Consider the following 15,484-nt stretch of genomic DNA (forward strand, 5'->3'; position numbering starts at 1 on the left):
CAGAAAATGAATTGTAATGGAATAACTCCACATATATAGTCTAGCTGGTTTTCTGTGGTTGAATTATGGGTCTACTTCAAAATGTCTTCATCAGTTAAGCTTAATGTGTTTGAACTAATGCAAAGCAGGCTCAGTAATTGTTATAATTTTCTGTATTCTGGCCTCCGATGCTACTTAACTGCTAACAAGTGCTGATTTGATTTGTACCAAAAACATGTCTTTTCTTTGAAACACTTGATCAAGACTTGATCAAGACTTGATCAAGTAGAAAAATCTTATTTCATGCATACTTAGACTTGAAATGATAGACATCACAATATATTTATGAAAAATCAAGCTGAAATTTGCGTATGATAATGATACATGTCAAATATTTTAATAAAGCATTAAAACTGCAAAGAAAACCAATTAGTGCAATTCAAATATCCATCCATTCATGATGGATTTTCCCGTTCAGGGTCGCAGGGGGCTGGAGCTGATCCCTGAGCTGTCATTGGGCATGAGGCGGGGTTCACCCTGGAATGAATGCCAGTCAAAAACAGGGCTGACATAAAGAGACAGACAACCAGCCACAGTCACATTCACACAAAGCAATTGTGTTGTCACACAATTTAGAGTCACCAGTAATTCTAACGAGCATGTCTTTGGACTGTGGGAAGAAGCTGGATTACCAGGAGAGAACTCACACATTCACGGGGAGAACATGCAAACTCCGCACAGAGAGGCTTCAGTCCTATGGGAGTTCTATCCAGGAACCTTCTCGCTGTGAGGCTACATCGCTCACCACTGCACCACCATGGAGCCCTAAAATATAAATGACTTTTTAATCTTGAAAGAGCTTAATTAATATCCAGTGTGTTTATAATGCATACATTTAGTTGACAGTTGTTTAGATGTGGGTTGATGAAATGAAAATAATTGTCAACTGTCAACTTTTTGCTGAATTAGAATTAAACATCTACTGTACCACCAACTATGCAAATCGAAAATTCCCTCTTTGCTGTGGCTAAACTCATAACACCGCCTTAATTATCTAATCTTAAAACAGGTATGTAGATTTTTCACAGACTTAAGGGTCTCTATCATGCACCTGGTGCAGAACGTCTTTGCATGCAGGTTTCTCTCCTTTCTTCTTCCTGATGCAGTAATCGTTTTACGCCCAGTGTTCACTTGCACCGGGTGAGATTTACGCGCTGCGTAAATACCAAAATATAGTGGGACACGCCCCAAATCCCATGGCGCCACCCACTTTAGCCAATATACCTCATGCCTTCCAAATATGGCCCAACGATGTTAGTTTTTTTTATATAAAAATAAATAAAGTAACTGAGGGTGGTTTAATATCCTCCAAACATCACCTTCTTTCTTCTCACTCTCTTTCACTTCCTCCTTGTTTTCCAGCTCCAACGGTAAATCAGTGTCCTGGGCACAGACTGAGCGCAGCAGCACACGTGGTAACCACCTGTGGCAGCGGCTGTCCTTCCACATTAAGAAGAAGGAAAACAATCAGACTGCTGTCATCAAGCCCTTTTCTAAAACCTCAGAGGAGCGTTACTGTGGAGGAGGGGACCTGCCGCCGCACATCCCACTGCCCTCGCTCCCCTCAATGTCCTCCCTGCCCACTCATCTCGAATCGGTCACAGACAAGACCCTGTATGACCTCTCCGAGGCTGAGGAGCGCTACTCCATCTCATACCCGCCGCAGACTCCTTCACCAATCAGCACGATCAGCCAGAGGTTTGGGGCAGGATTAGTTGAGGAGCCTCATATGGCCACTATCCCAACGTACCAGAGCAGCATTTGCAGCGCCGGCAGCGGCAGCAGTTGTGGTCTTGCCAGCAGCGGCTCTCTTGTCACTGGGAGTGATGGTCATCTGGTTACCCTAGACGATCACCCAGGCGTGCCACAAAGCACACTGATGGATCAGATCAGCTGTGTGGTAAACCGCTTCACTGCCAACATCTCCGAGCTCAACAGCATGATGTTATCACCCTCTCCAACGCACTCACACAAACACACGTCTCCTTCTCCTCACCCTCCTGACCCCTATCTGCTACCCCGCGAGATCCCGATGCCCCCCACTCTCACGACATACGCTGACGTCCAGCCCCTCCCGCCTGTGGAGTCCAGCCTCGGGGGACGAGGTGGCTGTCCCATCCACTCGATTCCTCATTCGCCTTACCCCCTTCCGCCTCCTCACCCTCAGGCTTCCCCCTCTCTCTCCCCCATGCGGGGAGGTCTGCTCAGCTCCTCCCCTCTGAGGAGGTCAGAGTTGGAGGAGGAACTCATCGCTTTGACTCCACCGTCGCCTTTTCGCGATTCCCTGGCGTCCAGTAGTGGCTCCCCTATCTCAGAGACAGGCCTGTTTCTCCCCCCAGTGCCCTCGCATCCACCCCCCTCCCCCCCGTCGCCCAGGTACAGCAGACTGACGCTCAGAAACTACAGCCAGAGTTCATCCTCACTGTGAGCTAGTGTGAAGAAATCACAGAAATGAAGAGGAGCACTTAAAACAACTCGGCCGATGAGAGAAAAGAGTGATGGGAGGACTCCCTGAGTGGAGTTAAAACCTGAAGTTCAGGAGTCATCGAGGGCGGGTTGGTGAGGACGCCGAGCTGTGACAGTCTGCTGTGTTCGTGTTTACATGTTTGCAGTGAGGTGCAGGTTTCATAAACTTGTGCATGTTGTACTTTCCTAGTGCGGTTTCTCACATGGGGGATCAAGCAGGACTGCAAATGGACCACTAGCTGCAATGTTTTGGTGTCTGTAAAGCCAGAAATCGTTCTTGGAGGTCTAGAGCAGTTGAATAGTTTAGGTTTGGGTAGTGGCCTTAAGGTAACATGGCTATCAACTAATTAGAGATTGTGAATGTGTGTATGTACGTGTGTGCATTGGTGTGTATGTTTTTGCTGATTCTTTGTTATTGAGAGGTAATGGCGACATGACAGTGAAGAGTATTGAAAAGCTAAGACTCCTTAAGCCTGTGAGGACTAAACCGAGGCTATCAAGGGCAAATACATATTTTACACACACATACACACTCTCACACACACAAACACACGTAAGTGTGAGCACACTTCTATATGAGAGGTTCTGGATTTTTCTTTTGTAATGAAATCCATCATACTTCTGACAAAGTGCATTGTTTTGACATACCAGGCTGTCTGTTACTTACAAACTTTTTACACAAAAGCATCTTTTTATTCAGTCATCTCCAATTAGTTCCATCTACATGGCTCCCCCCCTCCCTCCCTCAGTCCCTCTTTCTCTTGCTGCTTTCTTTTACCTGCCAGTGTTTCCGTTTTTTCTACTCTTGTATGTTTTATCTTCAGAAGTTTGAATGTATATTTTCTACATGATTCCTGAAGTAGTTGGGACCAAACCTATTTTTACCTCTCTCAGACTTGAGAAGGGGGGAGAGAAGAAAAGACCAGGCCTTGTTTTACCATAAACATCTTAGATCAGGTGGTATGTTGGCAGAAATGTAACCATGAAGCTTATTTTTAGAGTGTGACATTTGAAGTATTTGAAGCTAAGCTGGATCCCAGTTATGACATTTCCTTTGTACAGAAAGGTAGGACACAATTGTCTATGTGATTCTTAAAGACACTACTTTGAATGAGTAATTGAAATCCCTATAATCTCTGACGTTAGTAGACAGACTAATTAATCCATGCTATGAGGGCGCAGCCTGCTCCTCCTCAGCCTCCTCCTCTTCAGCCTCCGCCTCCTCAGCCTCTGCTAGATAGGTGTTCAGACCTTTTCAGACTTGTTGGCTGTTTTCAGACAAAGAGGGGCAGAAGTTCATATTGAATGAACAGATATTAAAGTAGTATCGATCCCCTTTTAAAGCAATGTCAAAGTGTCAATCTGTTACTTTAAAGAAAGGTCTGGCCTTCTGAGACTTATTCTAAATGTCATACTTGCTGGATTGAGGAAAAAAATGTTGCAAGGGTCAGAGGAGAGATGACTTTGTTTGTATGAAAGTGATTCGAGCATAGATGTCAAATCAATACATGATGCTGTTGAATCTTCATATGAATATTGAATCATAAATGTCAGCGTAGATGGGCAAACAAAACTAAACTCACAAAATACGGCGAAACTCAAACATAATTCAGCCATTTTAGGTTTTTCTTTCAAGCATATCTTATAAACAAAGTATTGTACCTACATGTGCCAACACTTGGGCAGAATTTGCGAGCACTTCTGAGAAATTCAGTCAAATGTGCCAATGGATGCATTCACTATGAAGATGCTTTTGAGAATTGGGCTCCTGGCTCTGTCAGCTGCCTCCCCAGAGGCAAACACTCAGCCAAGAAAAGGGAAAGAAGAAAGACAAGAGTCAGAAGGTCGTGATACACAACACACATTTCTAGACATTTCATATGAGGAGCGTTGTCAGCTGCAACGGCACGAGGTGGTATATTTGACCTTATTAAAGATAATTGGGCTATGCTATCACAACAACAATCAGTCATTGAATATGTTGCCTGTGTATAATCGTCCATAACAGCCTCCGTTTTCTTTTTGCAGCATAGGCATTCCTCAGCTGTGACAGCTGACTGATGTAGATGCAGTCCATGGTCTCATTTGTATTTCTGCTCTATAGTAGCCAGCAAGAACAAACTCAGACAACGTGATTCTGTAAATACTAAGGGCATGCAAAGACAGTTCCGTTTTGTTTGAGATGAGAGTCATTTTCTTTACATATCGAGAAAAAAAAAGAGATAAAACATGTTTTTGAAGTATGTTATGAAATCAAACAGTAACAATATGTGTTAAGACAACCGAAACTGTGTTACTACTATGAATGTGTCAATGACCATTCCTATTCAAATGTCTTGTAATTCAACTATATGATAATAATTGATATTAATATGATTATTGTGCCAAAGGGGTTAGGGAGGGGTTTAGCTTATACTAGCTTGTGGGTAAATCTGTGTTTTTTTTTTTGTTGTTTTTAAAGAAATGTAAATGTAAAACTGTTTCTATTGTTTTTTGATATTTTCTATATGGATATTCCACATTTTTCCAGTGTAAAGCAATATAATCCATGCGTATACAAGGTGCACATGTGAGGGGTTTGTTCATGAACAATGTTTCAGATTGTTGGTCATTTTCATCCTTCTGTGATCTTTAATGGACCGTTCAATGAAGGGGAGTGGTGTGGAGATAAGATCACATTCATTTCTGCTGAAGCTCACAATAATTGGAAGGACATATGAAAGACATGGTCAGTAATTCATAATATCAAGATTTTAATTTTGGGCCTCTAGTAAATCTTTTCCCCACTTTACTACATGAGAGGCAAACCTGTTGGATTCTGTTTGAATCACTATTAATCCGATAATTGATCATTTTTTGCTTTTTTCTCTGTGTCATTAAGATGTAAGCTTGGTTTGGTTTACAGTTTCTCGCTACAATTCAGAGGAAGCAATTAAAATCTTTTCTTCTGCTTCTAATAGAAAAGAATAACTAAGGCAGTAAGCACATTCAACATTGGAGTTTGTACTTACGCTTTAGATTATGACTAGACAAAAAACTTCAACTTGTTGACACTATTGGTCCCTGCCTCAAATACTGCCTGTGCAGCTTTACCCTCTTCATCTCCTCTTCTAATCTGAACGATCTGGGCCCCCGACCTGTGCTTTTGTCGAGATAGTTGTAGGGAGGAGCTGGTTTTTATCTGCTGCTGTCTCTGGCAGTGTTTTAAACACGCTGAGAGAGTAACGGGGGAGCTTGCTTCAGCACTTGAGCCACGTGTTATGAGCCCCCTGGGTGAGACTCCACAGTTTCAGTGCAACCTCTGCAGAAAGAGGCAGGATCAGCGCTTTCATCGCCTGCTCCCTTATTCTCTTTAAGGGCCCAGGCCTGTGTCATCATATCGCATTCAAATACAAATGAAACAAAAAAAGGCTGTAGGAGTAGAGAAACGCTATGGCAACATTACAGGAAAAGGAAAATCCCCAGAATCAAATATCCCTGACTATAATTGGCAAAAGAAAATAATGCTCATGTTATTTTAAAATTCATGAACTTGTTTAACCACACAGACATGATCTCATTATTTGCAGTATTTTGACAAAAATGATTTCAGGTTTTCAGGATTTCAGATTTCAGATTTGTATTTTCATCTCTAAAATATTTATGGGGAAGGTCCAGCTACAGTAGAAATGCAGAGAGATTATTTTTTGATACCACTACTCCTCCTTATAGCCCTTCAACAAGGATCAAACAAATCTACGACCCATTGAAATTTAGGGTGATCTCAGTCAGAGATGCTTCCCTTTGTAATATAGCCAAAACATGATGAGTGAAGACTTACACTCACCAGGATGATGATCTGATGATTTCTATATCCCCCCAAAAAATGCCGTTGGCTGACTTTAAAACTGACGTTTTATAAATGCACTCGAAAGAATTGGATTGATAATCCCTGTGTTCAAAAATATTTTTAATCTGGACCTGCTCGTCTGCCTATCAGATAAAAAAAGACACAAGGTCACTTATTTTGTACCTTGGGAGTGAATTTGTTAAAAAAAAAACAAAAAAAAAAACAGTGGTTATTCAGAGATCTCTAAGCCTCCTGATTCTGAAACCAGGTCTCAGAGCCAGACAGGCTGTTTCAAGTGTTATTTATAACAGCCTTTAAAACAAACCTGGGTTTCCGTGCAATATCATTACATTTCACTCTTAAGGCATATTATTGACCTAAGTTTTATGGAGAAACCGCACTCTAGTGGTTTCACAAAAAAAACAAAAAAAAAACACATTTAACTAGTGCTTTATCAATCTGACTGGCAGTCCTGTGATGGAGCAGCCTCTCCTACTCTCCTGCCTGTTTGAACTTTTTATTTGAGACAGACACCAGAGCTATGTTTACCGTGTAAACACCACAAGGTATATGGTTATATACGCTGCAGGGCATGCGGGGAGAGGTTTTGATTCATCAGAGTACTGTCGGCGCTCACATAGTTATTTCAAACATGGTGTCATGATGAACAGCTTTTGTGTTGAGTGGGTCCTTTCTTTCTATGATTCTGGATTTTTGTTCTATTTCATTAGATACTATAAGCAGAATGGATAATGTGCTAACAATTCACATCCCTGGGAATAATGCCTCATGATGTTTTATGTGTTTTATTTCAGAGATAGGCAGATGATTTATAGCAAAAGCAGTTAAGTTGGTTAAATTAAAAAGGTTGAATAATATTGATTATTTCCAAAGGTTTACCCAGACCGTCTTGCACCTACTTTGTAAGATGAAATAAGAATCAATCGATGCACGTAATGTGCAGATTATTTTCTCCTCTGCTTAAAAAGAATTCATATAGACTCTACTTATCACGGTATAGAGCACTGAATGATGTGTGCATATCAATCAGCTTATTGTTGAATTCCTCTGGGGTTGACAGTATTTTTGTACGTTTGTCTAAAGCTGCTAATTTGAATGTTGCTCTTTTATAACTGAGTAAAGCGTATGTGTGTTTGGATAAGTGGTTGTTTCATCAGCCAATAGATTTAAATGAGAGATATTTAGTTGGTCCGTGTAGATTATAAAGTGCAGAGGAGATGGAGCTGTGTTATAAGAAATAGGTTCTGTATTATATTGATTAGGAGCAAGAGAGGGTTTTGTCTTTGTGTTCATTTGGCTTCAGAGTTTAGGAGGGAAATAAAATAGTGTATTAAGGCGGTCTGTGTGCTTCTGTAGGGCAGTATTGTTTTGCATACATATCTGGCAAATGGCAGAATTTAAGTATTTTGTGTTGATGGTTTATGAAATACAGTTAGTTTTACAAACACATTTCATGTTTCTATCATTAAGAGAACTAAGCCAAACTGAGCTGTGATATCACCATGTTACTCAGAGGTGTCCCTGCAGGACATGATGTTGGTCAAAGAAACCTCAATATGGGTGATTCCTTAAACCAGAGAACGCAGTTACATGCTGTGTGTTTTATATTCTTGGTAGATAATTGTGGTGGACGCAAACACAAGCAAAATCTCCTGGTTATACCCCGGATTTAAATTCTGATAAGAAGTGTGAGTGTTTCACATGTTGCTCAGAATCGATGTTTACATTCTTACTGATGTCTTCAGCTCATCAAGATTTTCATGTTTAATCACTCACTTCAGTTATTATGTTTTACAAGCTTGTAGGCAAAACTAAGTTCTGCATTTATTCATGAACACCGAGGCAGATGATCGGAACGAAAAAGAATGCAAAAATGCATTCTGAACAAAAAGCAGCTCATCAGCATCGAAACGAAGACACTGTGATGAGTACAAATTGTGTTTACAACGTCAATTTTTGAAAAACCTGGATTGATCTTGGTTCATTGGAGCGATTATCTCTGGCTTCAGTTTGATTCAAAACAAAAGATAACGTGTTATCATAAATACATAATATAAATTATAAATATAATCAAAGAGAAGTTAAATGAGCTGAATTCTTATACTGAGTGTGCAGAATGTACAATATTCTTTTTTGTTATTTAGTATTTATTCACCCAGGGCAGAAATGACTAATGTAAACTAGTGATTTATTTTAAAAGAGAACAGCAAAATCAGGCAGTGTATCCCGAGACTCCAGTAGTGTTTCATCACAGTGTTAGTAAGATATGAGCTCCTTCACTCAGTGCCAACTTTCTTTCCTTTTATTTAAAGTGCTTCTGGATTTTCTATCCTAGTGAGATAAACGCCACAAAAATGGAATTAAAATGGATTTGAATCTGAATGAGATTCTGGGGTGAAACTTTTTATTTTATTTAGCTGTTTAACAAAGCGAACATTTTGTATACATGATTAAGTTTCAATCCATCATTTTGTAAAGGAAGCCTTGTAGTGTTTATCCACTCGGAGGGGACATTTGATAGTTGGCATAACTTTTTAAAGCTTTGTTGTTTTGCTTTTTTTTTCTCCCTCTGATGTTCAGAACTTTAGAATGTAATTTCATGCTTTATATAAGTGTGATAATGGAAGACGGTTTTATATTTGGATATTTCTCTATTCAATATTTTCACTCAGCTTTGTGAAGTGTGCAATGTGAGATTATGGCTCTAGCTGTTTGGAAAAATTACGTATGTTTCTAAGTGACTTTTTAGTGGGAGTTCATGATGGGTGATGTTGGGGGGGGGGGGGGGGGCTGTTGATGTCTACTTCAGATTTATATGTTCAATAACTGTTTTTGCTCCCAAATGTTCAATTTGAATAGCAGCAACCTACCCAATTAGAGACATGCTGGTGTGATTTGAGAAATATTTGATTTTCTAATCTATTGCAGTCAGATTGTGCTGGGCAACATTCTTTGTCACTGACACTTGGGCCTCGATCACAAGCTTTTTGGAGGCTTCCAACAGACCTGGCAGTAAAAACAACAAGAGTAGTTTTGGCTAAATAGAGCTATTCTCATCTCCTAATTAATGAATCTTTAGCTCCTCACTCAGAATTGGCCCACGGTGATGCCTGTGAAGGCACTTCTCTGGTTTGATCTGTGGTCACTGGGAACCAAAGGAGTGGGCAGTGTTAACAGGATGCTCCCTGCACTTTAAATATATCACTACAGTGTTTGAATTTATCAAAGGAAGGGTTCAAAGATACATCCTTTGTTGATTTCTTTAATCTTGGAGCAATAAAAAATCACACTGTTGAGATTAAAGCACCAGCCAATCAAACAGCTTCTCTACTTGCTTTTTATTAAATTTCCCCAAATCTTCAAATCTGAAACAATTGAATATGTTTAAATTGTACATGAGCAATGTTTTTAGAATGGACCATTGGTTTGAAAATAAGATCAGCTTATTCCAGACGGTACATGCTTTACTCACCGTTCATTGATAGAATCTAGGATGTGAGCACTGATGGCTTCTTCTTGCCAAACGTTACACCTGGCAGTAGCTCTGCAATTTCATAACCATGTTGGGGAGGGGAAGACATTCATTATTTGTGTTGGGCACTTCTCCTCTCCGCAGAAACACTGTGCTACCAAAGTACTTTGACATTAACAGGTGGTTTGATTCACCCACTATGAACCAACGAAAAAGGTAGAGTAACCTTATTAAAATAAGATTTAAAAGTCAAAGTGAAATCACAAACTGACCGACATCTTTGAAATGACATGGTTCTTTTTCTTAATTTGTTTTAACACTGTTCTGTGCCAATCAATTCTAAGATTCTCCAATGTGTAACCACCATACAGAAGGAGATTGAGTATGCAGTGGTGAAAAAACTAATGATGAAAGAATTGTTTTCCTTTTTATGTTTGCCATTTATAAATCATTGTGTAAGTGTACTAAAAAGTACCTTTGAATCATTATTGAAATCATTATTAAAAAACTATGATTGACCTCTTTGTCTTTTTCCTCTTTTGACTCAATCAGAAAGTACATACACATTTGGCCAAAAACAAGACCAATATGCAGATTACTGAAAGTTCAACATGGCTGATGGTGCAAAATGAATTATACATGTAACTGTCAGAACAGGTATACTCGATTTTGATCTGCAATGATTACTTACTATAACCTGACCTTAAAAATTCTGATAACCTTTGAATTTGAAAAAGTGTAACAGAATGGTGCGAGGCTCTGCATAAGCAGATGGCTTTCAACCATGCTCCTTAAGCCACCATGATCATTTGTGAATTCCAGTTCCAATGTCAGGAAATAAGCATGGCACGATGTACAGTTTACGCTTCCATTCACGTTTTTTTAAATAATTTTTTGGGGCATTATTGTGACTTTCCTGGAGAGACAAGCTAGTGGATAGAGAGGGAAATCGGGGAGAGAGAGAGTGGGGAACAACTTGCAGGAAAGTAGCCACAGTTTGTATTCCAACCTGGCCGACTGCTTCAAGGACTACAGCCTCCCCATGGGATGCGCAAATCAACCATTCAGCCAGCAGTGCCCCAGGATGTTTTTTTTTTTTTTTTTTTTACACCTTTCATTTCCAGCCTCAGTTAACATTATGTCAGGCAGCAGTTGGACCATGTTGCAGTTTTATCGCCGACGAAAAATGAACTCAACAGCCTGTGAGTCTTTTAGCCTATGTGCTGAACCCAGTCAGCTAGACATTACCATGACAGCTCCTGAGATATATTCTTTATCCTCCATCAACTTCAGTGTCACAGTGACACTGCAGCCAGTATGACAGAGTGAAACAGATAACAACTGCAGAAAACATTTCAGTCAAACAGAAGGCATAAAGGTCATGGCAATAAAATTACCTGCTGTCTTTCATTCTCCCTCACCATCCCCACTTGGTATCCTTGATTCACCATCTGCTACAGTTCTTTATCAGTCTTCTCTGTCATTTTTCCCCCTCCCCCTCTCAGTGCTGACACAATGTTGCTGCACTCAAATGGCCTCATATTCAAGAATGGACGATCACCCATTAATCCAGAATCGGAATCTCCCCTGTCTACTCAATTACAACCTTAATGGAAACCTTGGTTGTGTTCTGCCATCCACACTTTCTGGTGCTCCAGGCTCTCATCCCCTAACATTGTCGCTCTCTGACCCCCTCAAGACCAAAGCGCCCGAACAACAGGCAACGCCACTGCAACCTGAATTGACCTAACCGATACTCAGACCGCCCCAGAGCTTCAAACACATTCAATCAAATCCTAAAGCATGACTTCACTAAGCTTTAAGAGATCTGCAGCCACATTGTTCTTATTTCCCTACAAAACATAGCTTCATCTGCACTTTCAGGTTACTAGAGTACTCAGGCCACAGCTTAATCGATGATGTCACTGCACATCCCTCAACTGAAGAAGCCCACCACCAGCCCTCTCGGAAAGCCAGGTGGTATCACAAACCCCTCCTGTCTAAGAACCATCCCATTCACCCTCTTTTTTTTCCTCAGGCACCACATACAAACTGAGCAGATGCGTCCCAGAATCCTTTCCTCCTCTCTTTCCTCCACCTTTCCTTTTCATCCTCTGCAGTACCACAGCTGCTCTACTGTGGTGTATAGCCTTAACCCTTTGTTAACCCTTTGTTTTCTCATGTTGCTTCTTTTCACCCTCTCTCTCCCCACACCTCACTCTTCTTCACCATATGTTGACCAATATTAATGCACCCCTTTCACATAGTTCCACCCGCAGGGGAACCCCCTGTGCTCTTCACCAAACAGCTTCACTTCAGCAAATAGACATTACCTCCAGTGCACTTAGCCATACCTGTGTCAGCCACACTCAGGCATGAGATTGTAACTACTTTGACCTCACCCAACTTACCTTACGGTAACTGTAAATTGTAACCTTACAGTTCATACACAAACAGTCTGAGGCCTCAGTTATTAGTGTGAGTGTCATAGGACAGCACTACAAACAACCACGACAACAGTGACAGCTCATGAGAGGGCATTTTTCTACTCTCACATGTCTGTTAGTCGACATTTCAAACAAAAAAGTTTTCTAGCACTAAATGCATTTTTTTTCCACGACTAGGCCACCTCATCTGTATCCTCTGCTCAGATTGATCCATCTTGTTACTCATTCTGTCCATGGCATCTCAAGTTCTATCTCCCTATTAACGCATTGTATTGATAGAGCATAAAAGATGGATCTAATGCCAAGGAACTATAGTTGCTGTCCTCCTGATAGCAAATCTCCTTCTTCTATGATGATCACATCACTTCACCGTTAGACATCCGGCTATTCGCGGCTCTGGCTACTAATGCAAGTTTTGGTAGCTTCTGCAACAGCAGGTGGTTCTCATCTAAATGGTCACCCAAGTTGTCCTATATTCCTTCCTCTATAACCTCTATCGCAATTCTGTGATGGCATTGACACAATGGAAGACTTTCTGCTATCTGGTACACACTGGAAACAATGTTACAACTGGCAAAATATTCTGGTTTAGAAACCTCTGCTTTAGTTCTTATCCAACTTGCCACGTAACTTAGTCTGATATTTTTATCCCCCTGTCTGATGATACTATACCTACCCAATACATTAACTCAAAGTTTACATGTAAAGCTTCCCACTGAGACCCATCCTTCATTTATGGTAAATTTGAAAGCGCTTCTGCATCCCCCACCATTAACCTGACCCTGAATGTCCTCCACTCAGGGCATCAATATTAAGAATCCTTGTCCCCTGGTCTACTCAAACATATACGGTAATAGCCGCACATTTGCAACGCTCCAAGTGATAGCAAAAACGCTCACACACATCTCGCAACATGAATTTTTTGGAGCCCCTTCCTTTAATCATCCTGACACCGACACCATGCAAAATATCTGATGTGAAATTATAAATACCCACATCTTCTTGTAAGCATCCTTGTTAACTTAGCTGCAACCTACTTTTATCTTTTGTGACTACAAGATAATCTGTGTGTGTTAATGAATATGCTTGTGGTGGGAGTAAAGCTTAAAAATAGCATGTCATAAAACCAGGTGATGCAGTGAGTAATCCTCTTGCAGAGCCCCTCGTGGTGCATTTATATTGTCAGTATTGAGTGTTTCTTGTTTTTATATAACATACATGTTCTGGGTTTAGTGTCATTAGATGGACCCCTATATATAAAGACTGTGTGGGAAGGGGTGTCATGGTAACGTGATTTACAGTAAATCCGGCTGTATATGAATGTGTGTGTATAGTCTGTTGTGTGCATATTTTGCATATGTAGGCCTGGACATATGTATGAAGAAGGACTCCAGAGGACTTAACATGTGAAGGATGTAACATTAGCGGCTAAGGCTGAAGTGGCCAACCCCACTCCATGATGGAGTGGTTTCACCCACACCTCCAACTTAATGACAGGCTGCTCTTGCATCCCCTTTCAAGCTGATCAATTCAGATAACAAAGCACATGCATGGCAGAAAAAGGCAATGAATGTACTCAGTGTGTGCCAAGATGTATTGGTTTAAACACAAATATATGAAACGTTGAAATTGGACTAAAACACGATTGACACACTGGCTGAGGTTTTATTTATTTTTTTTATAACCAAATAAGGAGCCAAAACAGCTTCAAAAATGCATTTTATTACAATATAAATTAGAATTCAGTCACAGACGATAATCAAGTATTAAACAAATTCTAACACGACTAAGCAGGTTTGAACAGAGTGAGCAATTTCGTAAATCACATTTACCATTACCTTATACTTCTTTCAGCAATGCATTAAGAGTTAACTTTTGCACCTCATTGTCCAACCTCTATCCAGCTGTAATGTTGTGTTTGCATTATTTATTGTTATAATCTTGACATTTTCTGCTATATACATTTATAATTTACGCATGTTTGTCAAACTCAGTTTACATTGTTTTTAATGTTCTACACACAACAAAAAAGGACTGGACTTGAATGAATTCAGTATTTGATCCAAGTACATTCAGGCTCAAATGGCTGCAACTGACTAATACACACTTCTTTAAGCACTGTGGTTTTTTAACTATGGGTTTTGGGACTGTTTAAGGACATAACTTTTGACTTTGGTTATACATTTTTTTAAATTTGTACAACCTCTTACAGACCAGGCAGAAAATTGCGGTTTTGAGTTTCCTTATGTTTAGCAGCTCCAGAATTTGTGTATGCCTGTGTTTATGATGGGGAGAGTTATGCACAAGAAATTAAACAACCAAAGTTAGTATGGAGTGCAGTTAAGCCAAGGAGACAACAGACTGAGCAGGGAGAAAAGGAACCAAAAAGAAGAGGAGAAAGTGTGATGAAGGCAGCGAAGGAGCGAGCAGGGAACAAATCTATGGGTGCCAATATAGCAGAACTGAAAGTCACTTGAGTTTTAATTTCCTGCCAGTGGAAGCGAGAACAATATCAAGATTGGAACACGAGTTTCAATGAGTCACTTTTAGAGGGAGCTCAGTGGGCCTAGGTTGTTAACATTCATAACACCAACCCTCCATCTCCATCTCTCTGTTCCCTGAATCCTCTAGTTTGCCTTATTGTATAGATTCACATCAAGGCAGTGACATACACATGTGCCCACACCAATGCACACACACACATTTCCATACAAACACATTGTAATGGCACTAATGAGATGGCATGACTAATACCTCTTCAGTCCCTTCTCCAGATGAGTGCTTATTATGGTCTGTCAAAGAGATGAGTCAGTCTATGTCACGGTTACTATGGTGATCAAAGCATTCAGCACTTCCTTTTAAGTGCCTGCTGGCTAAAATAAGCTCTTTAACCCCTTTAACCACAGACGTATCAGGACGAGGATACAATTATACACACGCTCTTTCGCGCTTTCTCTCTCTCTCTCTCTCTCACACACACACACACACACACACACGGTCAAGCTGACGGTCTAACCTCCATAAGAAAACAAGTTAAACAAAATACCCATTTAATACAGCAAAAAAAGATAGAAATCAGTAAGGCCTTTTGCTCTTTTTACATTGATTTATTGAAAGGTCCCTTTTGGGGCTCAGCATGTTTAATAATCACTTTCGGATGATCACCACAATTAGTTGGCCAATTTGCTTCTGCTGCATTTGGTGCCACCT

At 40.4% G+C, this 15,484-nt stretch overlaps 1 protein-coding gene across 1 annotated transcript in view; it reads left to right on the plus strand.

Annotated features, from left to right (window-relative positions):
• grm5b (glutamate receptor, metabotropic 5b) overlaps nucleotides 1-10,345 on the plus strand; it is a 63,957-nt gene extending 53,612 nt beyond the window's left edge. Inside the window, exon 18 of the mRNA XM_065960326.1 lies at nucleotides 1,402-10,345. Coding sequence (XP_065816398.1) covers nucleotides 1,402-2,467 — 1,066 coding nt within the window. The 3' untranslated portion in view covers nucleotides 2,468-10,345. The remainder of the gene's footprint in view (nucleotides 1-1,401) is intronic.
• The last annotated feature ends 5,139 nt before the right edge of the window (nucleotides 10,346-15,484 follow it).

Source organism: Labrus bergylta, chromosome 11 (genome assembly GCF_963930695.1).
Source record: "Labrus bergylta chromosome 11, fLabBer1.1, whole genome shotgun sequence".
Taxonomy (NCBI): Eukaryota; Metazoa; Chordata; class Actinopteri; order Labriformes; family Labridae; genus Labrus; species Labrus bergylta.